The sequence below is a fragment of the Anoplopoma fimbria genome, chromosome 10 (assembly GCF_027596085.1).
Source record: "Anoplopoma fimbria isolate UVic2021 breed Golden Eagle Sablefish chromosome 10, Afim_UVic_2022, whole genome shotgun sequence".
Classification (NCBI taxonomy): domain Eukaryota; kingdom Metazoa; phylum Chordata; class Actinopteri; order Perciformes; family Anoplopomatidae; genus Anoplopoma; species Anoplopoma fimbria.
Window position 1 is genome coordinate 11,452,631 of NC_072458.1, and position 26,836 is coordinate 11,479,466.

Consider the following 26,836-nt stretch of genomic DNA (forward strand, 5'->3'; position numbering starts at 1 on the left):
TAAGCTGAGATTCTTTTGCAACACATTTCCATTTTAAAATGTTAAGTTGACGATTAGCTAATTTATATAAGGCTTGTGAGTGTTTTTAAGTCATGTACATGTAAATGTTTAAGTTAAAATATGACGACATATGTATACATATAACATAAAACTGTACTGATGATGTACAATTTGTCAATTAGAGGCAAGGAGACAAATCCCTCTACATTTTAGGAGGCAAATGCGTATATTGTTCCTGGCAATTTTCTTAAGATTTTTTTGGTATTTATTGTCTTATATGCAAGTGTGTGAGGACACTAAAAACACTTGAATGATGTTAGGGAAAACTTTCATTAATTCACTACCTTAACCTTAACACAGTTATGTATCACTACACTGTATGAACATAAGACTTTGTCCTGCACAGCTGCTGAATGTCAACTGCAAATGTATAACAGCTGAGCATCAACCAATCTGCAATTGTGTGTTTTTCTGTGCATTTGTGTGTGCTTCTTACGTGTTGCCAGGTGATGCCCTCTCTCTGGTATTCGCCTTGCTCCTGTTTGAGGATCAGCTCGATGAACAGCTGCTGCAGCTTCTCGTTGCAGTAGTTGATGCAGAACTGTTCAAAACTGGCCGACAGCAGAGGAACAAACACCTGAGCAACAGCATCAGCAGTTTCTTTCCACTTAGTGACAAATAGATACGTCAGATTTCACAATGCAGCAGCAGCACCAACCTGTTGTTGTCAAAGATCTCAAAGCCGTAGATATCCAGCACACCAATGACTGTGTTCTTCCCATGAAGCACTGGGTCGTAGTCTTTGACCTCAATGACGCTGTTGATGCGGCTCACAATCCAGCCGAAGAGTCTCTCGTATAGAGCCTAGAGCGGGGGAATCAGAGAGTGTTAGACAGAGTTAGAAATAATGTGACAACTGTGAAAATTGGATAAAAGGAAAGCGTGTCACAGAGATGATGTTGACATCATTTTCTATTCCTATAGAAGCTGTAAAACTTTTAATCTGTGTTCAAGCAGAAATCTCATCCTCTTTAGCTGCTTTGTCAAAATAAAATCTGCTGTATGATCTGTACCACAGCACCTTAACGAAAGCGTCCCGTCCAAAGCAGGCGTCCTTCTCCGTGTGTCCCTTCTCGATGACCTCGCCGCCCCCGGTGGCCACAGTGCGGAACAGCAGGCTCTTACAGACGCTGTCCACCTCCGTGGCCGTCAGCTCAGAGATGTGGCTGATGGCTTCGAGTCCCAGGATCTGAACGCTCTCGCCATCGCTCTCAAACTGCACATCACCCTGAGAAACAGACCATGACAGTTCATTATAGAGACATGATCTTATCACTAATGGATGCTTTTATTGTTGGTGATTTCAAGAACCAGGAAGGCAAAATCTAAAATATACACATTATATTTTCATATAATTTTAATCCTATTTTTAACAATCCATGCTGTTACTAACCAACAAAAGAATGGAGGCCAGGATCTGATAAATTGAGTTAATCTCCTCTGCTGAGAAGCCGATCACTTCCAGGGCACTCATCACCGCTTTGTGGCTTGAGCGATCATTGTTGGAGGTCTTCAGCAAGAAAAAAGGATTTGAGATTATCATCATCATCAGTCAAAAGAATATGAGCTTCAGTTCAGAGGGGGCAATCAGGATGGATTTTAGCAATTTTTGCCAATGGCTTATTTCAAATGTGTCGTTTCTCAAATAGCTCGTTTAGTCTGCAGCTAAAAGTGTAAACCTGACAAACTCACGGCAGTTGCAGCTCCCTCTTTGGTATAAATATAAGCAGCGGGATCATTCTGTAGATGCAACGACTCCAGCATCTCATCTGAGCCTCCACGCAGTAACTGTGATAAACACCCACCAAACAGACAAGTTCAGATCCACTTTAACAAATTCATAAAAGTTCATCGTGCAGGAACTTCTGGAGCGGCAATCCACAATATCTTTGATTAGATTTTTTTTTTTTTATCATCAGTGTTATGTTTTGCAGCAAAGATTAGAGTTTACCTGGTAGAATGAGTGGAAGTTCCTTTCCCCGTTTTGCTGATGGACCACCCTGGACTTAAACAGGAGAACAGATTATTTCAGTAAACCAGACATCCATCCTCCTTACACACTGTTACACTGTCATAGGTGTTGTTTGCTGTAACAGGTTCTGTGTTGTCTGTTCTTACTTTAGTTTTTGTCTCAACCCCAAGACGAACTCTCTCAGTTTACATATAAAGGTAGAGCAAATCATTTACTAACTGAAACTGAATTTATATTAAGTTGAATAATACCAGTAAGCAGCAGATGACAGCAATCATATGTGTGAGTTTCTGAGGTAAATATAGACAAATAATGTGATCTCTTAAAAGGGTGAAAGCAAGTTTTCTTGTCCAAATGAAAATGTGGAAGTAACATTGTTTACCAACCTTACATCTAAAAAGGTCTTCGATTTTGAGGAATTGACACCAAAACCTTACATATGGCGCTGGTGTTTTTGACAGCTGAAAATGCATCCAATCTCCGCAATAACAACACTCAAAATGTCGGAAATTAACTTCACCCAGTCAAGGCTGGCTCACCCAGTGTAAGCGACAAAAAATCACTACCATTGGCTTTCCATCAGCGTTTCAAGTATAGTTTTTTTTCAGGACAAACACTCAAAACCAGATTTATAACCAGTTGTGTGACCACAGCAGTACCACTTTGACTACCTTCTGCAGAAACACAGCATCAAAACAGTGTCTCTGAAAATAAAGCATGGCACCTCAATTCACACCATCATTCACACCAGCTCTGAGTGCCAGACGGTTCTTTAACAGAGCGGATAAATACAGCAGCATCAGTACCCCCCGGCAACCATTCATTAACACGGAAGAGCAGCAGCACATCGGCTTCACAGATACATCTATTCGTGGATGTTCCCTCTCACCTCTTTGTCATCACCTCATGAAAATTTCATGTTCCGGAGAGAAGACGTAATTAAGAAACTAAATGAGCAGAACTTTTCTGTACTTGCCTTCAGAGGTGGGATCATTATGTCCCGACAACATATAACTAGTTTGTTTTTGTGTTTCTTGGACCTGTGAAGGGTCCCCTGTCTGCAGTCAAAGCCCCTCTATCACCCTGCCCGCCCACCTTCTCCAGCAGGTAGTTGTTGATGTGTCCTCCAGTGGGTTCCCCATTGAAGTTGAAGTTGATGTCCATGTACTTGCCGAAGCGGCTGGAGTTGTCGTTGCGATTCGTCTTGGCGTTCCCGAAGGCCTCCAGCACACAGTTGGATTTGAGCAGCACGTTCTTCACACTGATTTGTCATAAAGTGGTAACCGTTGATGGGGAACATATGCGACACAGCCATCAGGGAGGTGAAAATTGAGTCAGAGGAAAAGAAAAGAGGGAGATGATTAATGGGAATTATTACATTCTTGTGATCCAATTATTTATTTGAGTTTGATTTAAGGATAAAACCAGTCTGGATATAAACATGTCCAATTACAGCACTGCCCTAATGAGTTTATATTATAGTTCTCTTAACCTGTAAGCAACACTCACCTCTCAACCTCCGCCCTCTGGCTCGGGTTTGTGATGGCTGCAATGTACTGCATGATATATTTACTAGCTTCTGTTTTTCCTGCCCCACTTTCACCTGTAATACAAAACACACACAGGTTTCACAAAAATGATGAAAAGATCAGTTTAGCTGCAAAATGTAACAATATTTTGCTCAATATCTCTTTACTCATAAATGGCTGTATTTATTTATTAAACGTTAGAAAGCAAACTTCCAGTGACAAGTTCTTGTTAACTTTTATAGAGGAGCAATAGAAAGCACCCCGACTGGAAACATTACAAACTGACAAGAGATTTGAACAGCCCAGGACAGGGGGACTCTGCAGCGGGTGATTTAAACCGCCTAGAACATAATTGGTACCCATCTACAGAGCATCAGTGATATTGGTGACAAGAGGTGCCTGCGAACAGCCCAAAGGATATTAAAAGCCATTCTCAGCCACGGCCTGTTCACCCTGCTTCTACCTGGCAGGAGATACAGAAGTATCTGCAGCTGTGCCAACAGACTACAGAACAGATTCATCCTCCACCATAAATAAATTACATGGAACTTTCTCTTGTGATGCTTTTGCACATTACCATGCCACTACCTCTTGAACAACCCTCATTACTACTAAACCAAAGTCTATCTAGGTAAGGATTTGTATATAAGTAGCTATATACTGTATATAGTTTTATTTTATTTCATTGTATTCTTTTCTAATTTAAAGACGTGTCTATATGCTCTTTGTCTGTGTAGCTTGACAGGGCAGTAACTTGTGGTTTTATTTATTTTGCCAAGAATGTGAAGGTAGTATCTGAACTTTGAGCACCTGACTCCAATTACCATATATGCCGATTAAACATAGAAAATTATTAGTTACTAGTGACTAAGAAGACATTTGTTATTATGTCAATTTGATGATTTAAGTGTAAAAATATTTTGTATTTTTCCCTACATTTTATTCCTGGCAGGGTGAAATAGTATTTGGACTATCATGGAAACCAAAAACTCAAACTGAAAATGTATTTTAGCGTTAGCAGTTGTTTTATGGTGAGTGTGCCACACCTGTTATTGATTAGGAGGCATTAGCCAAAGTAATATTACCCCTACTAAATTATTTATTTACAAAAAGCAAAGCAGAAAATGTGATAGTGAACGTAATGTTAGGTGAATATACAAAATATCCAAAGAAATAACATTTTCCACACAACGTTAGCAGTAACGTTCTTTAATAACTACATTTAGGTTAGCTAAAAAAAGCCCAATAATGATAAGAGCGAACTGCTAACCCGAATAACGTGTCAAAAACAGCACATATACATCAAAATGGCTAATGTTAAACATTCAGAGAGCAACCTGAGCACTCAGATAGATAATGCTAACGTTACCTGTACAGTATTTAAGAGGTATTATGCTAATATCTTTAATCAATCATTAAGCATTAATCAATCTTAATGGCTATTGTGGATATAAAATAAGCTAGTCGACAACTAGCTTGGCTCAGTTGTTTGGCAATGTCACAAACATTCAGCTTCCCAGAAGATTACTCCTACTGTAATAAAGCTCAGCTCAACAACAAAAGGATGCGCGCTAACTTTGAGATTAGCCTAACGCTAACGTAACATTATCAATGTTGCTAAGCATTAGCACTGTTAGCAGTTATGAATGGTTAATAGGAGACTAACTAATTTACAGGCTCCAAGAGAGGACAGTTAAAACTGATATAGGCCTGGCAAGAGATTGATTGATTGATTGATTGATTGAATATAAAAATAAAGATACTTGACATTTCAAAATGAATTTACAAAGTGCTTTACATGAATGAATCAGGATTAAAACCAATAATTTAATGAAATGAATGAATTAAAAATGTAAAAAAAAAGATATTTATAAAATGTTTTGATCAATTATTAAAAAGATTTTACAAGCATCAGTTCCTCAGGCAGGTGTACATTTTGAAGTAAAAATGCTTTAACTTCCAGCTTCTAAAATTTCTAAAATGTGTGTTTGTCTTCTATAAAGGCACACTCAATATTCCCTTTGAGTTTTTGACAGTAAAAACATGACATTTAAAGATGTCACCTTGGGCTCAAGGTATCAGAATGCACGATTTATTGGCAAATCAAGAAAATAGATAAATTGATAATTTAAAAAACCTTTAAATGCAGCCCTAGACAGATGGTTGCTGAGACAAGTCTATAGGTAACAACATAGCTTTTCATCTGGCGCCACACACAGGCCAAACCTGGTGATCAACAGAGTTACTGATAAAAGAATAATTGTAACTCTTTAACCATCTAAGAGTTATCTCTCTTCCCTTGTGTTATCAGCATCAATTTCACAGGACGAATACATCACAACAAACATAAACCCACAAGAAATCGTTCCACAAACAAAAGAACCAAGATTATATTGCATGCGATCATGTTTGAATTGAAAGTGTGGGAGGTCCTGTGTTGAAAACTGTCCAGCAGCCTCCTTCACAGCAGAGAGTTCACACTTGGCCTGTGGCTCATAAATTGGAAGCTTAAGAGTGTGAAAGAGACAGACCTGATATGACGATGCAGGTATCTTTGGCCCGTCTCTTCATGGCCTTGTAGGCAGCATCAGACACAGCGTACAGGTGAGGAGGGTTTTCATACAGCTCCCGGCCCCGGTACGCATCTATGTTGTCTTTGCCGTAAATGTCCATCTGTCTATACGGGTTAACAGAGACGACTACTTCTCCAATGTAGGTGTAGATACGGCCCTTCTCAAACCTGTCAAAACAAGAGAAAATACATACTGTTACATACTTCACATACATGTAGAGGTATCATATAGATATACTAGATTTATAAACAAGATGCTGTTAGTACAGAGTACATCTCTATATATGTAGGATAGTATGTATTTAACTATTTTCATTATTCAATCATTAATTGAAGTGGGAAAGAGGCGTAGAGCCTCATGACATTTTCACACCACCCATGAAAAAAACCCAAGAGTCCCAAAAGAGATCATGCACCTTTATGTGACACATAACTTCCTGACAGGAAGTGACACAAGCGTTTGTACACCGAGAGCAGGAAATGGAACTTGCGGTTCAAAGGGCGTCACAGCCTTGTGTCACCTCGTGTGGCTCTGTTGAGCTGGGAGAGGTAAAACTGACGTGTCACATGGGCTAGTGGAGCTAAATGAAATACTGTTTTACTTTTGCGTTATGGGGATCCGGGACCGGACATATGAGCTCTGTCCCAGTTCAGGGGCCAATCCTCTAAATGTTAAGATTTATAGACCCAATTCATCATAATGGAACAAAGCTGGAACCTTCAGAGAACACAACCAGTGTAATGGTCAACATTTACTGGATCATTTATGTGGTTGTTCTTAGCCAGCAGAGTTAAGAAATATGAAGCAACCACAGAATCGTTATCTAGAGAGAAAAAAAGCTATCAAACTACTTGGTTAGGTTTAGTAATGAAAAACAAGGTTTGGCTTAAAATTACTACTAAATTGTAACAAAACAAAACTACCATGCTATGTTTCGACCACCAAGGTATTTGCTATCCACGGGACATTCACCAGTCTCCTGGATGAAAGTCGTTTTTGACCCATCCATAGTTTTTATACCTTGACCTCCTTTGGCGGACTCAGTTGAAACTTTTTGTCATAAGCAAACGTAATCCACGACAAAAAATGTTTCACTCATAGCGTAACTGACAATACAGTTGTGTCTTTGAATGGGAGCATCATTTCTAGGAGACAGGGCTGAAAATAGGATGCGTGGTGTTGCTCACACTTAACGTAAAGTATGTTAAGTAGTTGGTGTTTGTATGTTAACTTAGAATTAACCCTCTGTAAGAGACCAGGTTCCATAATGAGTACTTATATATAACTTATATATAAATCACCTCTGTACTACATTTTTTTTTTACAAATGGTTAATATCAGCCCTGAAAGCAGAAATTGCTCTACCGATGGCACAACAAAAATGTTTTCCTCTAAGTCATAATTGGGTTTGGTGCCAAACAAAAATAGAGAAGTCACTCCCGTCTCCTTCCTGGTAATCTATTGACCAATAGAGTAACAGGTGGCTGACTACATGTGAGACTACATCTGATATGAGTTAGATCAAAATCAAAGAGCACAAATCCTCTGTTGCTTTTTCTTTTTACAATTTACTGTTTCATATAAGTTTCAATTCTACCACTTAAATCCTGTAAACAAAAACATTTTAAGTGTACCAATCAAGTCTTGATCTCTGTGAGTTCAGGCAACAAATCACCAGTGAGAATTCTCCGTCAACCAAGCCTCAAATTTTGGAGATAACCTCCTGACAGAGGGTCCAACATGGGACAAAAATAGTAGTGGTGATTACCAGCTTTATACTAACAAGTAAAACAGCGCAAATGCAAAAATACACCTGAACTTGCAGGTAGAAATGGAAACGCAGCGTAAATCATTAAAGCCAACACACATCAGCAGAAAATTTCAGTGCCGGCTGACAAGTCTGATCAAGCTGTGTGATGAAACTAAGCTTCATACATTATTGGCCAGCCAACACTGGAAGACACACACCAAGCGAGGGCAACTGTTCTAAGACTAGAGCTTATTTGATATAGTTTGACATGTTGGAGTTCATCCTCAGATGTGTGATTTCTGACAGTTGAATCGAGGACATGATGCCCCTGAGAAAGACACGAAGGAAGTGAGACTGGACACTGTCTGGACTCAGAGACAGACAAGTGTAAAGTCCCCGAAGCATTACACAGAGAAAGAGAGAATAGAAAGGTCACAAAAAAAGACAGACGAAAAGTGACATTTACTCATTACTGAACCGGGTTCGGTGAGAGTAGCTGTGTGAGGTTTGCCCATGTGCTCCATTGACTTCACATGACAGCCAGTTGCTGTGTAGTGCGGTGATGATCGCATTAACCACAAGTTTAACTCCTAAAGGTGGTGAGCGGGAAAGCTAGAAGGGACTCTTGCTCGTCCATTTTCCCCTTTATGTCTCATCTTTATGTCCTCTCTGTTAGTAGTCTTCTAGATGATTTCAACTTGGCAGTTTAGTGCTATTGCCACAAATTTTGCTGAAGTCAGAGACAGTAAGTATAAAAAAATATACACATGTATAATACTTATGTTTAATCTCATTTTAAAGACCGTTATTCCTTCATATATGAGGTATGTGTGAAGCGTTCCCTCTGACACCCGGCGGCTTCCCCTCCCTTCCTCCTCTCTAACAGTATCTCAGGCCTCTTACCTCAGCTTCAGATTCTCCATGAACTGCTCCATCGTCACCTCATCCAGCAGCACAAAGTCTGACTTCCCAAACTCCAGGCCCTCCAGCTCCGCCATCCCTGTCCGTCTTCACCAAACACACTCAAAATAAAATGAAAATACAAGACGGACGACACGCAGAGGAACAGAAAGCCGCTAAAGGAGGAAGAAAGAGAAGTATGGTCGACTTCTGGGGCCCCGGTAGTGTGTGTGTGTGTGTGTGTGTGTGTGTGTGTGTGTGTGTGTGTGTGTGTGTGTGTGTGTGTGTGTGTGTGCACTGTGGGCGTGGCAAGCTCTCTGGGGTTTGAGGGTGTGCTAGAGAGCTGTGGTCTACAAGCTGTAGCACGTCACCCTGTCAGTCAGCCCCTGCCCTCATGCAGATCTATATAAATAGCTGGAGGCTATCTTTAAGAGCTCATACCACTTCTGCATCCTTCTCTCTCTTCCTGCCACAAGGCCTTCAAGTTTCTAAACAGACCGTCAGCTCTCACTACGAGGCTCCACTCGCTTGCTTTTGTGATGAATTTTGTGTATCTTTTCTCCCCCCGGAAACAGGAACCCGCATCTGACACAGGCTTACTGCCAGACAAGCAGCGGTTAACCTTGCAAAATTGGGGGGTAGAAAATGACCTTTATCTCCTGGGAGGGATCGTGGTATTTCCTTTCCTGACTGCATTGGCAGAACAACGTGTCCCTTAGGGTTCCCAACTCCCAGAGTCAAGCTGCAGCGTGAGAAACATTTTTTTTTCTTTGGGATGTTGGAGCCAAATGGTTAAGCTGTATTGTTTATCATGTAAGACCAATGTTAGGGTGTAGGAGGGTGTGATTAAGTTCAGAGGCTGACTAATGCTTTCTTGAACTTTACAAGAATCTCCTTTTTCCCCCCCGAGGAACACTGTTCAAATTCTGAGCTCCTGACAAGTAGGCCTACCTGAGTCACAAGACAACTACTGGGGTGGGAAATAAGACAACGTTAAGTTATTCTATTCTTTGGTTAAGGTTTGTAGGTAGACATTACTTCACATTAAGAGGTCACTAAGTTTAAAAAGATTGTGAACCACTGGTATAGAGGTTGTATTCTGCCGCCAACAGTTGTTTGAACATTGAACATTCTGTTGCTATAGAGTGAGTGCTGCAGGGATGACGTATCTTTTGTGGGCCAACTCAAAAGTTAGCATTTCTCAACAAAATGCCAATGGGGTTTTTCCATTGGATTTAGGAATATTGCAGAAAATATGCTCTGTGGCAAACAAGTATGATGTTAACACGTTTTGTTTCTTCACAAATGAACACCACTTTTATGGTTTTAGAAGCATGAATGCAATCGGCAGAAGTAAAAAGCAAGCGCAAGGCGATAAACAAACTTGCCGTGGTCACATCACTTCACATCACCAGCACTAAGCAAAAGGCCTGAATACCGTTTGGCGTTATGACATCCTGAAGTCTCATTTAGCCACTTATTAGTTTTTTTAAGAAACATAAAAGCTTCAAATTCGTATTTTATACTGTTGAACAAAAGGTTAAACCAAATCTGTTAAACTCGTGTTAATGACAGACCTTATTTCAGGCATCTATCCAAAAACACATGGGAAGGGAGGAGGGAAACAGAATTGTTACATCCACCATTTTGTCAATATTGACATTCATCTTTAATCTTCTCCCCAAATGCCATTGTTCCTCTATCCCGTTTTTATAATTAGAGTTTTGTGATTGTTTATTTGTTACCTGGTAACCAAGCTTGCCAGTCACCTACTAGTACATTTAACTGATTCATTAATTGGACAATTGGAAGTAAAGAAAAAAAATGAGAAGTACATACTGAGCTTGCGTGCGATCAATCTCCATGCCAACTGAGCAAACTCCATACAGTGATGAGGGTAAATGCTGCAGAAAAAGTTTGAAATTGGAACCTGAGTTGTTTTTTAAATCTACAATTTATAGTCAACATTACACTTTGAAATCCAAGGTCCAAATAACTTGTATAAATAAATCAAATGCTGGACAGGTTACGTTTTTGAGATACAATGGCAACAGACAAACAAACACTAATAGGGGAAACCCACAGCACTGAGCTCTATGGGGGTGGACAGATTTCTCATCAGACCTATTTGTGTTTTAGTTATTACAGTTAACAGAAAGGCCTCTGAGTCATAGTTACAGTCACCAGTTCAGCCACGTTAGAATGGTGTCTTAAATGCAGACTTGATACAAGCATTAGTTGGGGGAAAAAAGTAAAAAAGTAAAGGGACTTTACCATCAAACTGAAACATTTAGATTTGTCAGAAATACATAACACCTACCTACTGGAGAGCGTCTATGTCTTGACAGTCTGTTGTTATTCTGACACTAATCCAAAATTTTGTTTATATTGAATAAAGGCAACAATATCCAGTCCAACATGCAGTTTTTCTTGCTGTGATTACACTTGGGTGTTAGATCCTCGTCTGCCATAAGTACTTCCTCTCTCTGCATGAGTTCAGTAGTCTGTCAGGGACCGTTTCACTTCCTGGTCACGCTTCCCTTTCACGTCTGTTTGTGTCTGCATCTAGATGATGCGTTCAGGTGTTACAGTGACAAACTAGAAAGTTGCACTCAGTAAGAGTGCAGGTTCCTGCCAGGTGCCAGGTCTGCAACGACCTGTCTGCCCGCGTAGCAGCCGCTGAATTGAGGCGACACAATAAAAGTGAGCCGCAGAGCAGTGGCAGTGAGGTACTCAGCAATATGTATACTGGCACACTGAAAGGGGGGTTGGAGATATACTCAGCTGTGTTATCATTAGAGGACCCTACCTGACGGGGACCAATTATAGTGTAGTGAGTCAAAAGTCAGTAGGAAGTTAATGGCAGTATCAAAAGTGCAATAAAAGGTGTTTTTCAGAAAATTTGGTCACCGCAACCACAAGGGGTCCTTGAGCATGCAGCCGTAAGTGGCCAGCCAAAGAATATTATGCAGTTTGCTGCAGAAGAATGCAGCCCACTTACTCATTCACAGACTCACTCATGCATTCACTCAAAGAAGGGTGCACACACGCTCCTGGCAGAGATAATAACATTAACAGAAACGCACACTGTGACCACAGCCCCTGATGCTCAATGTAACTATAGTAGAGCTCCAACACATAAATGTCATTATCACCTGTAATTAACACCCAAAGACCTTTCAAATCAACCACGCTACTTTATTGTTTACGTTAGTGTTTTCTATTCCCATTTGTTTAATTCATTGCCATATTTATTCTTCAGTTTTTCCAATATACGTAAATTAAATTTTAGCCATTCAATTTACATTTACAGTGTAAGTATCTAACAATAATAAAAAACAATTGTACGAGAGATGTCAGTCAAAGGCTCAAAATAACTGACTGTTATCAGAACAGAATAAGTTGAATAAAGTTGTGCACAGGTTATTGTTGCTCGATTAGAATAAAAAGTTTGATATCAGAAGAATACAATCTGTCAGAGTCTATATCAGTATATTGCACTGCATAACAACATCAATCTGACTGAACAATTAAAGTTTTACACAATAATCATTTAAAAGAGCTGATTATAAAGCGTCAACGCTAAACATCACAGCCCAATCGATGTATGTGCATGGCTGATATCATCGGCTAACTTTAGTTTATCACAGATACAGTATATGGGTGCTGTATCTGTGTACCAATAAACCAATAAACACAGCTAACCTTGCCCTCAAGATATAACATGGTGAAGCTTTAGATGGTGCTGGCGGGGCAAAGTGTGGACAAAGCCAGACCAGCTGTTACCCCCTGATCCAGTCTTTGTGCTAAGCTAAGCTAACCAGCTGCTGACAATAGCTACATATTTACTGTACAGACGTATGAGTAGTGTCTATTTTCTCTTGTAACTCTTGGCAAGAGAGCAATAAACTGCTAATTCCTAAAAGTCAAATTTTTCCTTTGACGCTCAAATATTACTATTGCTGTTGTCCTCAAGGATCCAGTATCAATCAGGCACTACTATTCAAAACCATGTGACTGCATACTCAGACCTGATACTCAATAAGACTAATAACAGGTATTTAGATACATGTCATGGTCAAAAAATAGTACTAAAAATATAAACTGAGACCAAAGAAGAGAGTGTTCAGTGCTATCTCTACCTTCATTAATAGAACTTTACTGCTCATTTTTCATTTCCTCCAAAATTTGAACTTTTTTCCTAATTGCATGAAGAAGTTCTTTGTTGATTTAGGAGACGGACGTTTTATTTTCATCTTTTGCATATTAGCGCCTTCTGCCCGGGTGTTTTCACGGGACTCGGACCGGCTTCTTTCCCTCACAGCTCCGCCTTGAACAAAACAAGCAGAATTTTCCAGATAATCGCCCTGGTACGTCGACGACGAGTAACCTGCAGCCACGACAGGAGACTGCGAGGCGATGGTGCCGCTATCTCTGTCGGTGTTCCTGCTCCTCCTCTTGGGGTTTCTCTCCGACGGCCTCCCTAGCAGCCTCTGCTTTAACTCATAGCTGGCAGCGGACGGTCCTATTAGGAGAAGCTTGTCGTTCATCTGCCGTACAACCACTGAATGGGAAACGTTTCTCTCTTTATTAATCCTCTTTAAAAGGTCATGGCCTTCCCGACCCATGTCCTTCAGTGGAACTTCCTGTGTGCGCAGTGATTTGCTGAGTTCATTCATGAGGCTCTGCAGTTTACCAGCAGCTACTCTCGCGCTCTTCCCCTGCAAAGTGATGTCACAGCTTTCACCGACGTCACACACGTCCATATTCACATCATGGCTGACCAGAATGCCTTTGATGTCCTTTTGCCGGAGCTGCTCTGCGTACATCAACACCTCTACATCGACTACAAAGGACTCTCTTTCAGGCCCGAAGGAGCCACGCTGGTCTGGTGGTGGAGAAAACGAAGCATTGTGCTCTGGAGAGGATGGATGTTTGTCGGGTGAAGATGCCCAAGACGAGGAGGCGTTGGGTGAAGACGGAGAGGCACGCGGAGGCTTGTCTCGGCCTCTGTTACCATCTGACACTGAGCTGTTGCCGGCGTGGCGTTTGGAAATGGCTCCAGAGGAAGCTTTAGGGACCACAGTCTGGGTTTGTGGGCGAAGAAGCAGCTCCAAATGGGTCTTCACGGACTTGAGTTTCAAAAAGGACCCCTTCACTCTCACCTGATCGCTACTCAGATACATCAACGCAAAGCCATGCAACTGGAGGATTTCTTTCGCCTGTGCCTGATCGGAGAAAACGTCCAAACGCACCGTTGCCTCCACTGGTAAATCCATCTGAAAACAAGAGGTGGAGAAAAACATGTCAACAGGGTGGTGCATGAAGAGTCTGCAGACAAACAATTCTGAATAAACAAAGGATTAATCTGACGTGATGTGTGAGCTCAGTTACCTCAACACTCTTGTGAGCTTTTAAATGCTATTGTTGATGATTCACCTCCAACGCATGGGAGCTCTTTCGCAAGACTCGAGTCGCAACTGTGGAGAGAAACACATGATTGGATCTGTCCTTGTTTTTTAACTTAAGACTGACTATACGTTTTATTTTCTCCTTGTTGCGTTTGTTTTGGAGTACAGGAGCTATATAGTACTACATTGGTTATATTATCAATGATAATGATAAAAGGCATTACAGCAACACAATTTTTCTTTGAAACTGCTCACTTACTCTATTCAACATGTTTCATGCTGAAATTCATTTTAATGATTGGTAAAAAAAACAAAACAGAAAAAAACAAAAAACATCTTGGTTTTACTTGGTAGAATGAAGCTGGAGGAAACATGAAACATTAACAAGAAGAATTAATTATAGTTCACTGTGGTGCACTACTTACCTACTAAAATGAGCCAGTACACTAAGACTCTCTATATAGAGTCTATGGTACCACTATTAACACTATTGCAACTCCCACTAATGCTCAGTAGATGGCATTAAACACCACATATTTGCCTACTTTGAAGAATACATTAATTTAGTATGTAGATTGAAATTTTCATGAATACTCTTGTTGTTTAAATGGCTGTTTGGCCCCCTTATAATCACTTTATATGCCTCACTATGACTTTACTCTCTGGCTCCTTGTCTGTATTCAGCCGTTAGGAAACACGGAAGACACACTGTGACAGCAAAGGTTAAACACTTTTATTCTTCATATTGTCAAGTTTGTTTATGCTAGCTAAAGGCTACAGGATCATATTTCAAGGCTACATGAAACTTTCATGTTGGGGCGTTTCATCAAAAGTGAAAGTGACTCTGTTGCAGGTCAACTATGGTTCGTTGGCTGCTGCAGCTTCTAACTAAACTTCTGTACATTTAAAAAGTTCACTGCCTGTAAAAACGGTGACTACGCAGATAAAAGTAACGTTTGATAAAATATAAGTAGTCATATTCTTTGCAAAGCAAAAGTACAAACCCAGAGAGTGAACTTCACTGGCTAATATTTCCATTACAGGTGAACATAATGCCGTTAATGCTAAATGAACCAACACACTGAAGGTCTCCGTTACATTCGTAACTTACTTCACAGTTCATTCTTGTCAACTTCCATGACTTCACCATATTTTGTATCAGTGCGGATGAAACTGAAAGTCATGTCATTTCCGCTCCGTAGTTTAGTTTCGGCATTTCAAAATAAAATAAAATGCCTTGTTGACATCTTTTTTAGTTCAAATGTAATAAATTAAATCCAATTAAGAGATTTCTTCAACTAATTTAATGTATATTTAAGCTGCCTGAAGAAACCATGTATTAAGGCCAGACTTGATCTTCACTTAGTGAACCTGTATAATCTAATGCGATTCAACGCAGCAGCTCAGCTGTCATTTTTACCTTTACGCACAAGTTTCTGATCGGCAGTCATGAAGCTGTTCATTCAACTTTGATTATTGAGCTTATAGTTATGTTTCTTTATTTTCGTCCCTTCGAGGTTTGTAACAACCAATAAGCCGAAAACAAAACTATGAATATACAGAATATTCTCAGTTTACCTTAAGTGATCTGGTCTACAGTTCACACATGGTGCAATATCGCCCTCACGTGGATTTCTAACTGAACAACTTCAATTTCAGTATGATCTAAACTCGATATTTTAAACAAAATGTTTATGTTTTTAAATTGAGTTACAGGATCTATAGGGGTCAGTACATTATCCGATTTGATGCGATTACATATTAATTCCACAAATTAAAATATGAATGCAATTGTTGACTGTCAAACATCTTTTCTTGACGTTTCAGTCTTGTGACTAAACCTTTTTCCAGTTTCATAATTGAATTTGATCTCATTTGATTAAACAGAATAGACAAATTCTATACATTTTGATTATCAAAAATGGCATGGCCAAAATAACAGTGAATGGTTGTATTTGAGGCAGTAGTCAAGAAACTAGTCAAAACTTAACCCATAAAGAACACAGACATTAGTACGGTTCTGAATATAGCTGGAGAATGCTGTCCCTTCTATCAGACCTCTGTAACACGTGTAGGTCTGTGGGACCACCCCACATTACTTCTGCCCAAACTATGACAGAACCTCCACTATACCCTTCAGCTTCTACAATGTTTCAGCCAGCACACTGCCCTCCATGGGATCTCCCAACATCAGCGTAAACCTGCTCTCGTATGTGGAGAGTACCCGCCTTCAAGACCAAGTTGGTTCTGGTGTTCATGTGCCAAGTTAAACTGTGCTATGTGGCGAGAACAGGGCCTGTTACCTGGTCGTCTTGCTCTCATACCATCGGGAAAAAAAAAAAAAAAATCCAACTTTCATGAAAGACCAGGTGCACCATTCTGAAAATATATTCCTTTATTTTTTTTTAGTAGTACAGAAATTAACTTTTGTTTTTCTTCAGCAGATGAACTGGTTCTTCAACTCTCAGATGAAATCTGCAAAATAAAGAAAACATTCTAATAAATTCATCGTTGTAAAAAACAAAAGCAATCAGCTTGTTGGGAGGAATGCTGCATCCTCACCTGCTTCAAAGTGCTGTCATGTTTGTGAAAGCTCTTTAGTTTGCAGGTTCGAGGAGCCACAACAAGGATCCACAAGGTTACTGGTAAACGCTTCTCAATGGAGGTCGACTGGAAGCAGTAAAGCTCTGGAAAAGATGAGCAAAATAAATAAACCAAATGTCTCAGATGATACATTTAGAGGTTTTTTGGCACATGCATGTTCATACAAGGAGATGTCATCCAACAACTTGACTGAGCTGTATATAATGAGTAGGGACGAGTAAATAAGGGAAACTATGAAATATGTTTAAATATCAAAATATAGATTTTAGTTAATAAACTTAATGACAAAAGAAACTGGATTCTGACAGAGCAGGTTTATGTTCTATGATCAATTTTCACATCAACTGGTAGAAAAAACAAAAAACAGAATTTCAGGTCAACGTACCACTTGACTAACTTTTGCACTCATCTGCAGCCAAACACCTCGGAGAGTCACGCTGAATCTTCCACTCCTGTAAAGCAAAGAAAGGGATTTAATTAGAGTCAATAGAGGACAAAGGAGAAGCACACCAAGCACGTCGTCTGACTCGAAACCAAAGAAGACAAATGTTGGAAGTTTACCTATAACCCTGCCGTGAAGAGTCACGGCAGGGCCTCAAACAACCTCACGTCTCTCTAGCAGACACTATAGGAAAGATCAGAGCCACTGCAGGCTGAGCCTCGCTGGAAGGTCTGCGTCCAAGGCAATAGAGCGGCATTGCCGGTACGCAACATGATAAACAGCCATTTCCAGGCCATGCGTTATCTTTACATAAAAAATAAAAAAAAAAAAAAAAAATAAAAAAAAAAACTTACTTTTCAACTCAGTCATACTTGAGCACCTCCTCAGGAGGTCTGAGGGGGGCAGGGCTTCATCTCTGTAGTCCTGTAAAATAGAAATAATCTTACTGGTATCGTTACAAAATGTACACTAAAAAAGGGTCAAATCCAGCATTATGTGCCATGAAGTGATGAGACTTTAACAGCCTATGTATGGTAATAATGAGCAGAATGCGATACAAATCTGTAGTTTGTCTTGAAAGTGTAAAGCATCAGTCGCTGATAGAACTGTGTTAAACTGTCAAACAAAGCCGATTTAACAAATAAACATTATGAAATATACCAATGTAAAACTTTATTAAAATTCTGATCATGATAAATGCAATCGATATTTAATAAATCAGTGCCAGGCAGCTGAAAATGCCCTGCTTTATTTTGACTTCTTAACAGGATATTGATTTTCATCCTAAAACAAATGGTTGCAAATGTCAATATGCCTTCTAAATATTGTGCCATTTATTTTTTCCCCACCAAAAGTTGGAACAGGTAAAGTAGTGAAATCTGCTGGTACAATCTTAGCAAACGTGAATACCTGCAGACTCGTCTTTGTGGCACGTGGTCTCCTCGATGGTTCATGGTTTCCCACATCCAAGCTTTCATACCTAAAAGAAACCAGTAAACAGAATTAGGACAGGCTCAAACGTGTAGTAAAAGTTCACATTAAACAATAAATTATGCTTTTTGTAAACATTTAGCAGCATGTCTGAAGTTTACCTATAACCCTGCCATGAGGAGCCACAGCAGGGCCTCAAACAACCTCATATCTCTCTAGCAGACACTAAAGGAAAGAACGGAGCCACTGCAGGCTGAGCCTCGCTGGAAAAGGTCTGCACACGTCCAAGGCAATGTAGCGGCATAGAGAGTACACAATGTGATAAAACAGCTATTTCCAGGCCATGTGTTGTCTTTACATCATAAAAAACTAAACTTACTTTTTTTAAGCTCCAAGTCATACTTGAGCACCAGATGTCACGTCAGGAGGTCTGAGCGTGGGGGCAGGGCTTCATCTCTGCAGTCTTGTAAAATAAAATAAAATATTTTAGTACTGGGCATTGTTACAAAATGTACACTTAAAAAAAAGGTCACATCAAGCATTCTGTGCCATGAAGTGATTTGACGTTAACGGCCTATGTATGGTAATAATGAGCATAACGTGGTACACAAACTTGTAATTTGTGTTGATAGTATAAAGCAATCTATGTTGCTGACAAAATTGTGTTAAACTGAAGGAAAAAAGCAAATTTATCAAATGACAAACATTGGGAATGTCTTGCTGTTCAAATTATGTATTGTGTACTTGACAAGATATAGAATAAACTCACATCCAGCAAGTACATTAAAATTCTGATCTTGATTAATGTAATTATTGAAAATTAAAGCTTTATTGTGATTTCTTAAGAGGAGATTGTATTCCCATGCTAAAGCAGATGGTTGCAAATGTCAATATGCCTTCTAAATAAGTTTATTTTGCCCCAATAAAGTTGCAACTGCAAACAGATAAAAGTAGTGAAATCTGCTGATACAATCCTTGGCAAACGTGAATACCTGCAGACTTTTCTCTTCGTGGCACATGGTCTCCATGCTGGTTCATAGTTTTCCCCATCAAAGTGTTCACAACTAAAATAAGACAGTAAACAGAATTAGAACAGGCTCAACCATGTAATAGTTCACGTTAAACAATAAATTATGCTTTTTGATAAAACACTTTTCAGCATGTCTGAGGTTTACCTATAACCCTGCCATGAGGAGCCACAGCAGGGCCTCAAACAGCCTCATATCTCTCTAGCAGACACTACAGGAAAGGACGGAACCACTGCAGGCTGAGCCTCGCTGGATAGGTCTGCAGTTAACTTTATACAGAAAAAAAACTAAAAAGTTTAGAACTTTAACTGTCTGCATGTTGCTTCCTGTGTGAGCTAACATGCAGAGCTTATCAAAACTCAACGCATTCCTATGGGCTGCATTTCTACTGCCAAAGTGGTCGAAAATATATACATTTGTTTTCCTTGACATCTTGATGTTGGACGTTACACTCATGTATCCAGTCTGTTAATAAAATACAAAATGAATAAAGGCTGTTAAAAAGGGTCGTTTCTGATACAGCTAACAGAACTGCAGCGCCCACATTTCCCCAACGTTATACGGTTAAAAACTAAATTTCATCAACAATACTGCCATTTCATCACAACTTAACGAATCAAAAAACATTTCAAGAGGTCAGAAACTTTGTACATGTTAAAATTAAGGTTAGATGGAGAGAGATAATGTTCACGAATATTACCTTTCCTTACGGTCGCTGTATGCTCAACTGAACTGACTGCACAGATCCGGATGTGACGTATTTCATGTCTATGCGCGAGGTTTCTTCTTCGTTTTCTCTGAGGTTTTACGGCAGTCCACGGGGTCTCCCAGCAGGGGGCAATAAAATACTGAAGATGGCGGTAGGGTGTCTGCGTCTCAATTTTACATCTTTGATGTTGCGGAGAAGATCCGTCTGAGCTTTGGCTAGACATAATAGTTGTCTGCTTTTTTCAATGCAGGAGCCAGATTTGTTTAAGAATCTAGTAAGAAAAGTTGAACTTAAAAACAAAATAATTTGAAACAGTCTAATTCACTTCTTCATACTGGACTTTTCACATTGAGAACAAATGGAAAAATAAATCTTCACCTTTAACACGAAGTACAAGATAAGAGACAGAATGGAAGTTCCATATATTCTGATCACATGGTTTAAATATGACTTTCCATTTCCCCATGATGACTGATAACATGACTGCTTTGGCAAACTGTAGCATATTTATAGGATATTTTCTTATAAAATATGGATTTATGGGGGGACAAAGTTCTTGTGTTTTTCAAATTTTGTTTACAGGTTTAATTTAGCAACATTTTCCATAATTGTTTAAACAGTATTTTAAAATAAAACTATCTACATAGTGTATATAAAGTGGTTTGAAGCCACCGACACAGACCATCTCTGCTGAACGTAGGAGGGCTTCTATAACCTGGTGGACAGCTGATGCTGGTGGGAGTCGGCGGCTGGGTCGCGTCCACGAGGAGGGTGCTCGTGGTGGATGACTCAAACCGCGTTGCCGTACAACAATACAAACCATAGAGTACCAGACTCCTGCTAAGGCCGCCCGTCGTGGCCCACACCATCGGCAGACATCCGCCGATGAATTTCAGCTTTGTTTGCTTGCAGTCATGCCCAGCTGACGTGTGTTTTGCATGCTGATGAAGAGAATGCACAATCTGAATCTGTGTTTGGACCCAAACATGAACCGTTTCAGCTGCTCCCCTTGTTTTCTGCTGCTTCTCCTCAGACTTTTACAGGAAAGTCTGTGTATCTTATAAAAAGAAAAGTGGCGCCACCGCAGATCTCGGCTCTGTTGAAGCTATAAATAAGAAAAGGCTGGGTATTCTTTAACGCAAACAGTGTGCCATTATGATTTAATCTATTTCAATAACTATTTCCACCATGTCGCTGGATTTATCCTGACATCTCTGTGCACTACCAACAACAATAGAAACAGTGGCCTACAGAAAACAAGCTTGAACATTCATATCAACCGCACAATCACATCTCACCTCTGGGCAGAATCTTACAATAGCTCAATGACCAAAAAGCTTCTCCAAAAATTAGATGACTTTCATATTAGTTATGTCATAACAAGGCAGGGCTGAAGAAGCTCCTACTGAGGACACTGACATCATGCCATCTGTAATATGGGAGGGTATTTGAGTTTTTTTAGAAACAACACAAGGAGTGAAACCGTGATCTAATTCAGTATTTTAAAATTCTGAATCTCGAGGCCAACTAAGTAAAAGCTGCATCTATCAATGTGTTTACATGAATAATTGATCAAATAGCTGCACAATGTGAAAGTGTGTCCGATTTGGAACAATAGTGCAGCATAACTAGAGGCATTACTGAAGGGCGACACAGAGGTCAATCATATCGGGCTGAATCAAACGAGTGTCAGACGTCAGAGGATCGGCCCAATGATCGCTGACGCTTCTCCACATTGACAAACCAGATCTGTGATCTACCTAAAGGGCGTGGTGAAAGCATTATCACTGCTCTCTGATCTGCATCAAGGTGCCTTGAGAGGGAGAGAGAGAGAGAGTTTACCCTCATGTAATTAACTTTTATTCCGTGTAACAAGAGGGGTTGGTTAAGACTTAGAGCATTAGTTATGTAAGCAGCATTAGATCACACTGAGTCGGCATGTGAATAATGCCTTTGTGTGTCTGTGAGTGTGTGTGTGTGTTTCAGCTGACTGACATTGCCGAGCTCCAGGAGATGCCACCTCATCTAAGAGATGCTGTAGTTAATAGTTAGTTATTTTCTCATTAATGATTAACTATTTAGGGGGGAAAATGTGAGAAAATAGAAAGAAAGTCCCCAGACCCCCTGGAGGAAGTTTTCAATTAGCTTTTTTTTGTCCAATTTACCAACCAAAACAACAAACCATTGAATTACAATAGAGAAAACACAGAGAAAAAATTCACATTTCAGAAGCTAGAACTTGCAAATGTTTGCTATATCTGCTTGATAAGTTACTTAAACTATTAAACAATCATCAAACATAGACACAATTTGTGTTTCTATTTCATTAAAATATGTATTTGTTAACTTGTAAGAAAAGTTGAACTATAAAAATACAAATTGATGCCTTGTCTACTAATGTAATAACGTGCAGGCTCTGACTCTGTGTTGACGTTAATGTTATCTGGCAGGGCCCCTTCTGTGTGAGTCTGTGTGCCGGGGCGGTCTGAAGGGGACCCCATCAGTTCAGTCTGATCCTGATGCCACGTCAGGTTGCAGGAACACAAGCAGAGCTGAGGTGCAGCTGAGGCTCCAGCTGGTTCGGGAGCTGGCGGCCTCTCTTACAAAACCGTGCGGCGGCCCGAGAGGCTTTGTGCAGTTCGCGGTTTGAGGATAATTGAGGGTTTGATTTGGACTTTGGGGGTTTTAATGAGCTCGTAATCCTTTTCACCTGATCCCTGATCCCCGAAAGGTGAAATACTTCATACACGTGGTAGAGGAAAAGTAGGATAATAAAGTCATGAAGCAGCTGCAACAATAAAATAATTGTATTAATGCTTCACTAATTATAATCCACTAATATAATATACATGATTCTGAATAATGATTCTAATTCTGCAGAATAAGTACTTCTACTTTCAGAATATTTTTGGTTCTTTTGAGTAAGAACTTAACTACAGGAGTGTAACTTGAGTATTTCTACAATGTAGGACGTATTTCTATTTTTACGTAATATTAGTACTTCTTTCAGCCCTGTAGTAAATGCAGTATCAGTCAGAGTTTAAGTTATCTCTTTACATTTTGATGCTTGCCACTTAAATGTCATCTCTAAATATCTTCACGACTCCAATTTGAATAATACTGATCCTCTGTGTAAATAAGCAGCTGCTACAAACTAAGATGAAGATCTGCTGAACATTTGTTTGTGAACATTGGATCCACCAGATCTTCTGACATACTGTGCGTTCCAATACTTATACTACCTTACTATTTAGTATGGCTGAAAAAGATTTAGTACGTCCCAATACATATATGTCTAATGAAGTACGCCAAAAATACCAGGATGTCCTACTGTATACGTGGCGTTTTGCAGTATGCTAACCAACACGCTTTTCTGGATTTTCTGACCCACAATCCTTTGTGCAGCAGTTATACGAGCATGGGGGTCAACGTTCAAGGAAGTAGTATGTCCAAAATAAATGCATACTGAATGCAGTAGCACATACTTTGTAAGGGCAGTTGCAGTATGTACTAAAAAAAAAGAAAAAGTATGCTATTTTGAACATAACTAGAGTTTAGGAGGTTAAAATCTATAAGTAAGTAAGTACATTTACTAAAGTACTGCACTTAACCGCAATTGTGAAATAGTTGTACTATACTTGATGATTTCCTTTATACATGTCAGTTGCAAATAAAACATTTTCTACTAAAAAGTGAAGGAAAAACGTATGTGACAATTATACTTCCGATATACATAAAAAACATGTATATGATAGGAAGCATTACTATACCACTAATCTACCCAGTAGTATACAAAAATATCTTAAAGTGGGTCGACATTGAGAACTCACATTATTATGGTTCATACCTATGTTTGTTCCTGATAAGAGCAGAATAATATAATATTCTATCTAGCTAACATAACTCCTAGGGAAGAGTCATTCTGCATAATGAGGACTTTTACTTTTGATAAAACTGTATTTATCCAGAGGAAAAACTGCTGTGCAGTTGCAGTACAACGCGGATAGTGTTGTAAGATAACGGTGTAAGATAACGGTTGTACATTCTGCTGAAAATACTTCTTGATTCTGAATTCAGGACTCTTACTGGTAGCGGAATATTTTCACAGAACGGTTTTACAACTTTTACTTAAGTAAAAGTACATGTGAGTACTTCCTCCACCACCGGAAACAGCAACCTGGAATGACAATGGACACTAAGAACAACGGCACGTATGGACACTTGAACAGAGCGACCTCAGGTCCCCCTGCCCCCCCTCCCCCAGGCCTTGCATGTCTCTTTCACACTCAGTGGCACCGGGGATTACGTCCAGATTATTCCGGGAGGCCAGATCCCTCTCTAATAGCCTTATCACATGACACAGTGTCCCGGTGTCATGACTTTGCAAAACACTCTCTCTCATCTCCACGTTAGCTCCGGGGAAAATCCACATCATGAGTGAATAACATGAAACCCAGTGTTCTTATTTTAGGGAGTCTAGATAAACCAACTCTTATCTCAGAGTCTTGGTGTTCCGAGCAGCATTACTCATGAGCGCTTCTCAGCACAAGTGGATCAAAGTGTTTTGTTCTTGAGCCAACGAAGCAAGAAATAGGTATTTCAGCAACGGCATTAGCGATAAGAGCATTTTTATGATCGGCAACAGGAGTTATATTGTGGCCTACTCAAACATGTTTGGCAACAGGCTCCTTCCCCAAACGGAAGGAGATGATTGTTTTGTGGTAACATTTTTATTGCGACTCCGGTTTGAGCCGTGAAGTACAAACTCATGAAGCACACATGAAGAATTTATGATGTGTGTTAGTTATCACCTTTGTTTTTTTTCCCACTTTGAGAGCCAAGCTGTTTATTCTGCAGGACAAATAAGATTTCATGGGTTTTCTTTCCTTCACAGTAATCATTTTAAGATTGCACCTCAGCTGATGTAAAATTACTTAGATACACGCTGGAAAAAGAGCTTTTCCTCGCCTTGTACTTGTACAGTTTGTGGTTGGTATTTATGTGGACAGGTTTAATACTCAGGTATTGTTTTCACCTTTTGAGTCTAAGTGTGGGCCTTTTTTATTTCTGACAATGGACAGATTTTGTCATCGCAGTATTTTCCACACGGTGCAAGATGCAGTTACCAAACTTTATTGAGCAAAGGTGCCTGATGTAGGGGATAGGAGGTGGGGAAGGGGCAATTGGCCCCCTAACGTTACTCCCCTGGCTCGATTGGAGTTGCGGCTGGTGTGAAAGGAGAAGGCTTCATCAAACCTAATTCTTTATTTGCCACACCTACTGAGTGGTATTTTCATTTGATGTCACTACTTATATTTCTACTCCGCTACTATTGTTATATCCTATCATGATTTTATGAACAAAACATGTGATCAGTTTCTAAAAAACATGATGCTGCGTTATGGATATAACTACCAAGAAGTTCAATAGCTTCGCCTGAAACAGCTACGGCATTAAAGTTCTGCTATCATGTTAATGCATCAATAATAATGGTGATGTAGTGATATTAAGTAACATTTTACACGTACTTTAATATTTCTGTTCTTTGATTTGAATACTTCTGCAGATTTGCGCAGCAGTGTGGACGGGCCTTGAACCTTCTCCAGTGGTGTTTTTCTGCTGTGTCCTGAGCGACAGAGCAGCAGAGGGAGGAGGAGAGGGATGAAGCCCCTTTAAACACATTTTAACATCCCGTTCAGATCTCGTGCCACTCATCAGAGCAGCAGCAGCCCTTCCAGATACTGGAGCAGAAACACAGGAGCATATCTGGAGCCTGATTTGATTGCTGCAGTGATTATCGCTCCACCAGACAGCCAGTAATTGTGAAGTAGATGCGAGGAGGCAGATGGGGGGGTTGAGCATGAACAGCTTGAGATCACGTCAGGTTAGAGAGGAGGAGGTCCGGAGACAGAACATTCTGATCTGCAGCTCATAACTGCTGGTTTGTTTCCCGGCCTACCTGTGGGTGGGTTCGGCCACATGTTGTATAGCCGCCGTTAAAATCAATTAACGGCGGCTAATGGCAACAGAGATTTTTATTTTCCTTCCTCTGATGGATTTAATCCATTTACAAGTTTTAGTGAGTTGTGGGGAGGAGGGATGTTTCCAGCAGCTCTCTACATGACTGAATGCATCAGTGACTTTACCAGATCATCTTACCTCGTTTTTCTACCTCTCGGATGAAAAAAAGTCCTGACTGAGCCCTTCTTACTGTAAATGAGCTGCTGAGGATACTGCTGACTCATTCGCATGTCATTAGGAATTAGGTTGAAAAAATGGGGACTACTTGTTGGTTTTGCAGTGGCTTCCATTTAATTGTGTCTAGTTTCATTTGGTGCCTTTCATTCAGCATATATTATTAGTATTATATATATATATATATAGTAAATATAGGTATTCACATTCATTTATCTCACCAACCCCCAATAAAAGATATGTACAAGACTTATGAGGTTCCCGGTCAGACACTCTGTGAAAGCACTGCTTTAATTAACTTTCAAATTAATTGATTATGGTATAAAAATTAGCTAAATGCTGGTTTGACTGAGCCTTCAGACTGCATGCCAAAAAGCAGGAGCCATTTTTGAGATTTACTACTTAATCATTTTCTCAGTTGGTGGAGGGCTGAAATGTAGTTTGCCCACATTTTAACCTTGATGGATTTCATTTCACAGTTTATTTCTCTACAATCTGAGAAATGTTGTAATTGATCAACTGAGGATAAACAAACACCTCTTACTGACAGCGAACTCTCCCCCATCCCTTTGTTTTCTTCACTGAGTCAATCCTGTTATTCTTGACTTCTAACCAAAAGGGCAAAAGCAGTGTGAGACCAAGGCCAGGTGAACAGCCGGTAACCATGGTAACGTGTCATTGTGTGGCCTCCTCATCGTCAGTCATCATGAGGTAAATCAAATAAACTATAATA

The 26,836-nt window shown here is 39.9% G+C and overlaps 2 protein-coding genes, 1 long non-coding RNA gene and 3 other non-coding genes across 10 annotated transcripts in view; all 6 read right to left on the bottom strand.

Annotated features, from left to right (window-relative positions):
* The window catches only part of myo1g (myosin IG), a 45,777-nt gene extending 36,777 nt beyond the window's left edge, over nt 1–9,000 (bottom strand). Inside the window, exons 1-10 of the mRNA XM_054606035.1 lie at nt 8,788–9,000; nt 6,093–6,301; nt 3,542–3,635; nt 3,128–3,293; nt 2,012–2,065; nt 1,753–1,848; nt 1,454–1,570; nt 1,082–1,288; nt 719–864; nt 497–611 (exon numbers count right to left, since the gene is read on the bottom strand). Coding sequence (XP_054462010.1) covers nt 497–611; nt 719–864; nt 1,082–1,288; nt 1,454–1,570; nt 1,753–1,848; nt 2,012–2,065; nt 3,128–3,293; nt 3,542–3,635; nt 6,093–6,301; nt 8,788–8,882 — 1,299 coding nt within the window. The 5' untranslated portion in view covers nt 8,883–9,000. The remainder of the gene's footprint in view (nt 1–496; nt 612–718; nt 865–1,081; nt 1,289–1,453; nt 1,571–1,752; nt 1,849–2,011; nt 2,066–3,127; nt 3,294–3,541; nt 3,636–6,092; nt 6,302–8,787) is intronic.
* Nucleotides 9,001–11,979: 2,979 nt separating this feature from the next.
* Nucleotides 11,980–15,362, bottom strand: LOC129097581 (uncharacterized). 2 transcript variants are annotated; one of them, XM_054606477.1, is made up of 3 exons: nt 15,307–15,362; nt 14,179–14,264; nt 11,980–14,063 (listed from the first exon to the last, which is right to left on the bottom strand). In XM_054606477.1, exon 3 carries the CDS (start codon nt 14,061–14,063, stop codon nt 12,957–12,959), a length of 1,107 nt encoding a protein of 368 aa, XP_054462452.1. In that variant the 5' UTR covers nt 14,179–14,264; nt 15,307–15,362; the 3' UTR covers nt 11,980–12,956. The 2 variants fall into 2 exon arrangements, with proteins under 2 accessions (XP_054462452.1, XP_054462451.1); XM_054606476.1 differs by lacking the exon at nt 14,179–14,264 and having other exon boundaries at nt 15,307–15,344.
* A 1,223-nt stretch (nt 15,363–16,585) lies between these two features.
* Nucleotides 16,586–19,995, bottom strand: LOC129097535 (uncharacterized). 4 transcript variants are annotated; one of them, XR_008531520.1, is made up of 9 exons: nt 19,900–19,995; nt 19,347–19,468; nt 19,164–19,235; nt 18,551–18,634; nt 18,151–18,220; nt 17,595–17,664; nt 17,185–17,251; nt 16,758–16,882; nt 16,586–16,670 (listed from the first exon to the last, which is right to left on the bottom strand). It is a non-coding gene; the product is annotated as an uncharacterized LOC129097535 (long non-coding RNA). The 4 variants fall into 4 exon arrangements; XR_008531518.1 differs by lacking the exon at nt 19,347–19,468; XR_008531521.1 differs by lacking the exons at nt 19,347–19,468; nt 19,900–19,995 and adding an exon at nt 19,614–19,893.
* On the bottom strand, nt 17,344–17,477 carry LOC129097819 (small nucleolar RNA SNORA9). Its single transcript, XR_008531548.1, has one exon. It is a non-coding gene; the product is annotated as a small nucleolar RNA SNORA9 (small nucleolar RNA).
* Nucleotides 18,316–18,451, bottom strand: LOC129097821 (small nucleolar RNA SNORA9). The gene has a single exon (XR_008531549.1). It is a non-coding gene; the product is annotated as a small nucleolar RNA SNORA9 (small nucleolar RNA).
* On the bottom strand, nt 19,330–19,464 carry LOC129097817 (small nucleolar RNA SNORA9). The gene has a single exon (XR_008531546.1). It is a non-coding gene; the product is annotated as a small nucleolar RNA SNORA9 (small nucleolar RNA).
* Nucleotides 19,996–26,836: the final 6,841 nt, after the last annotated feature.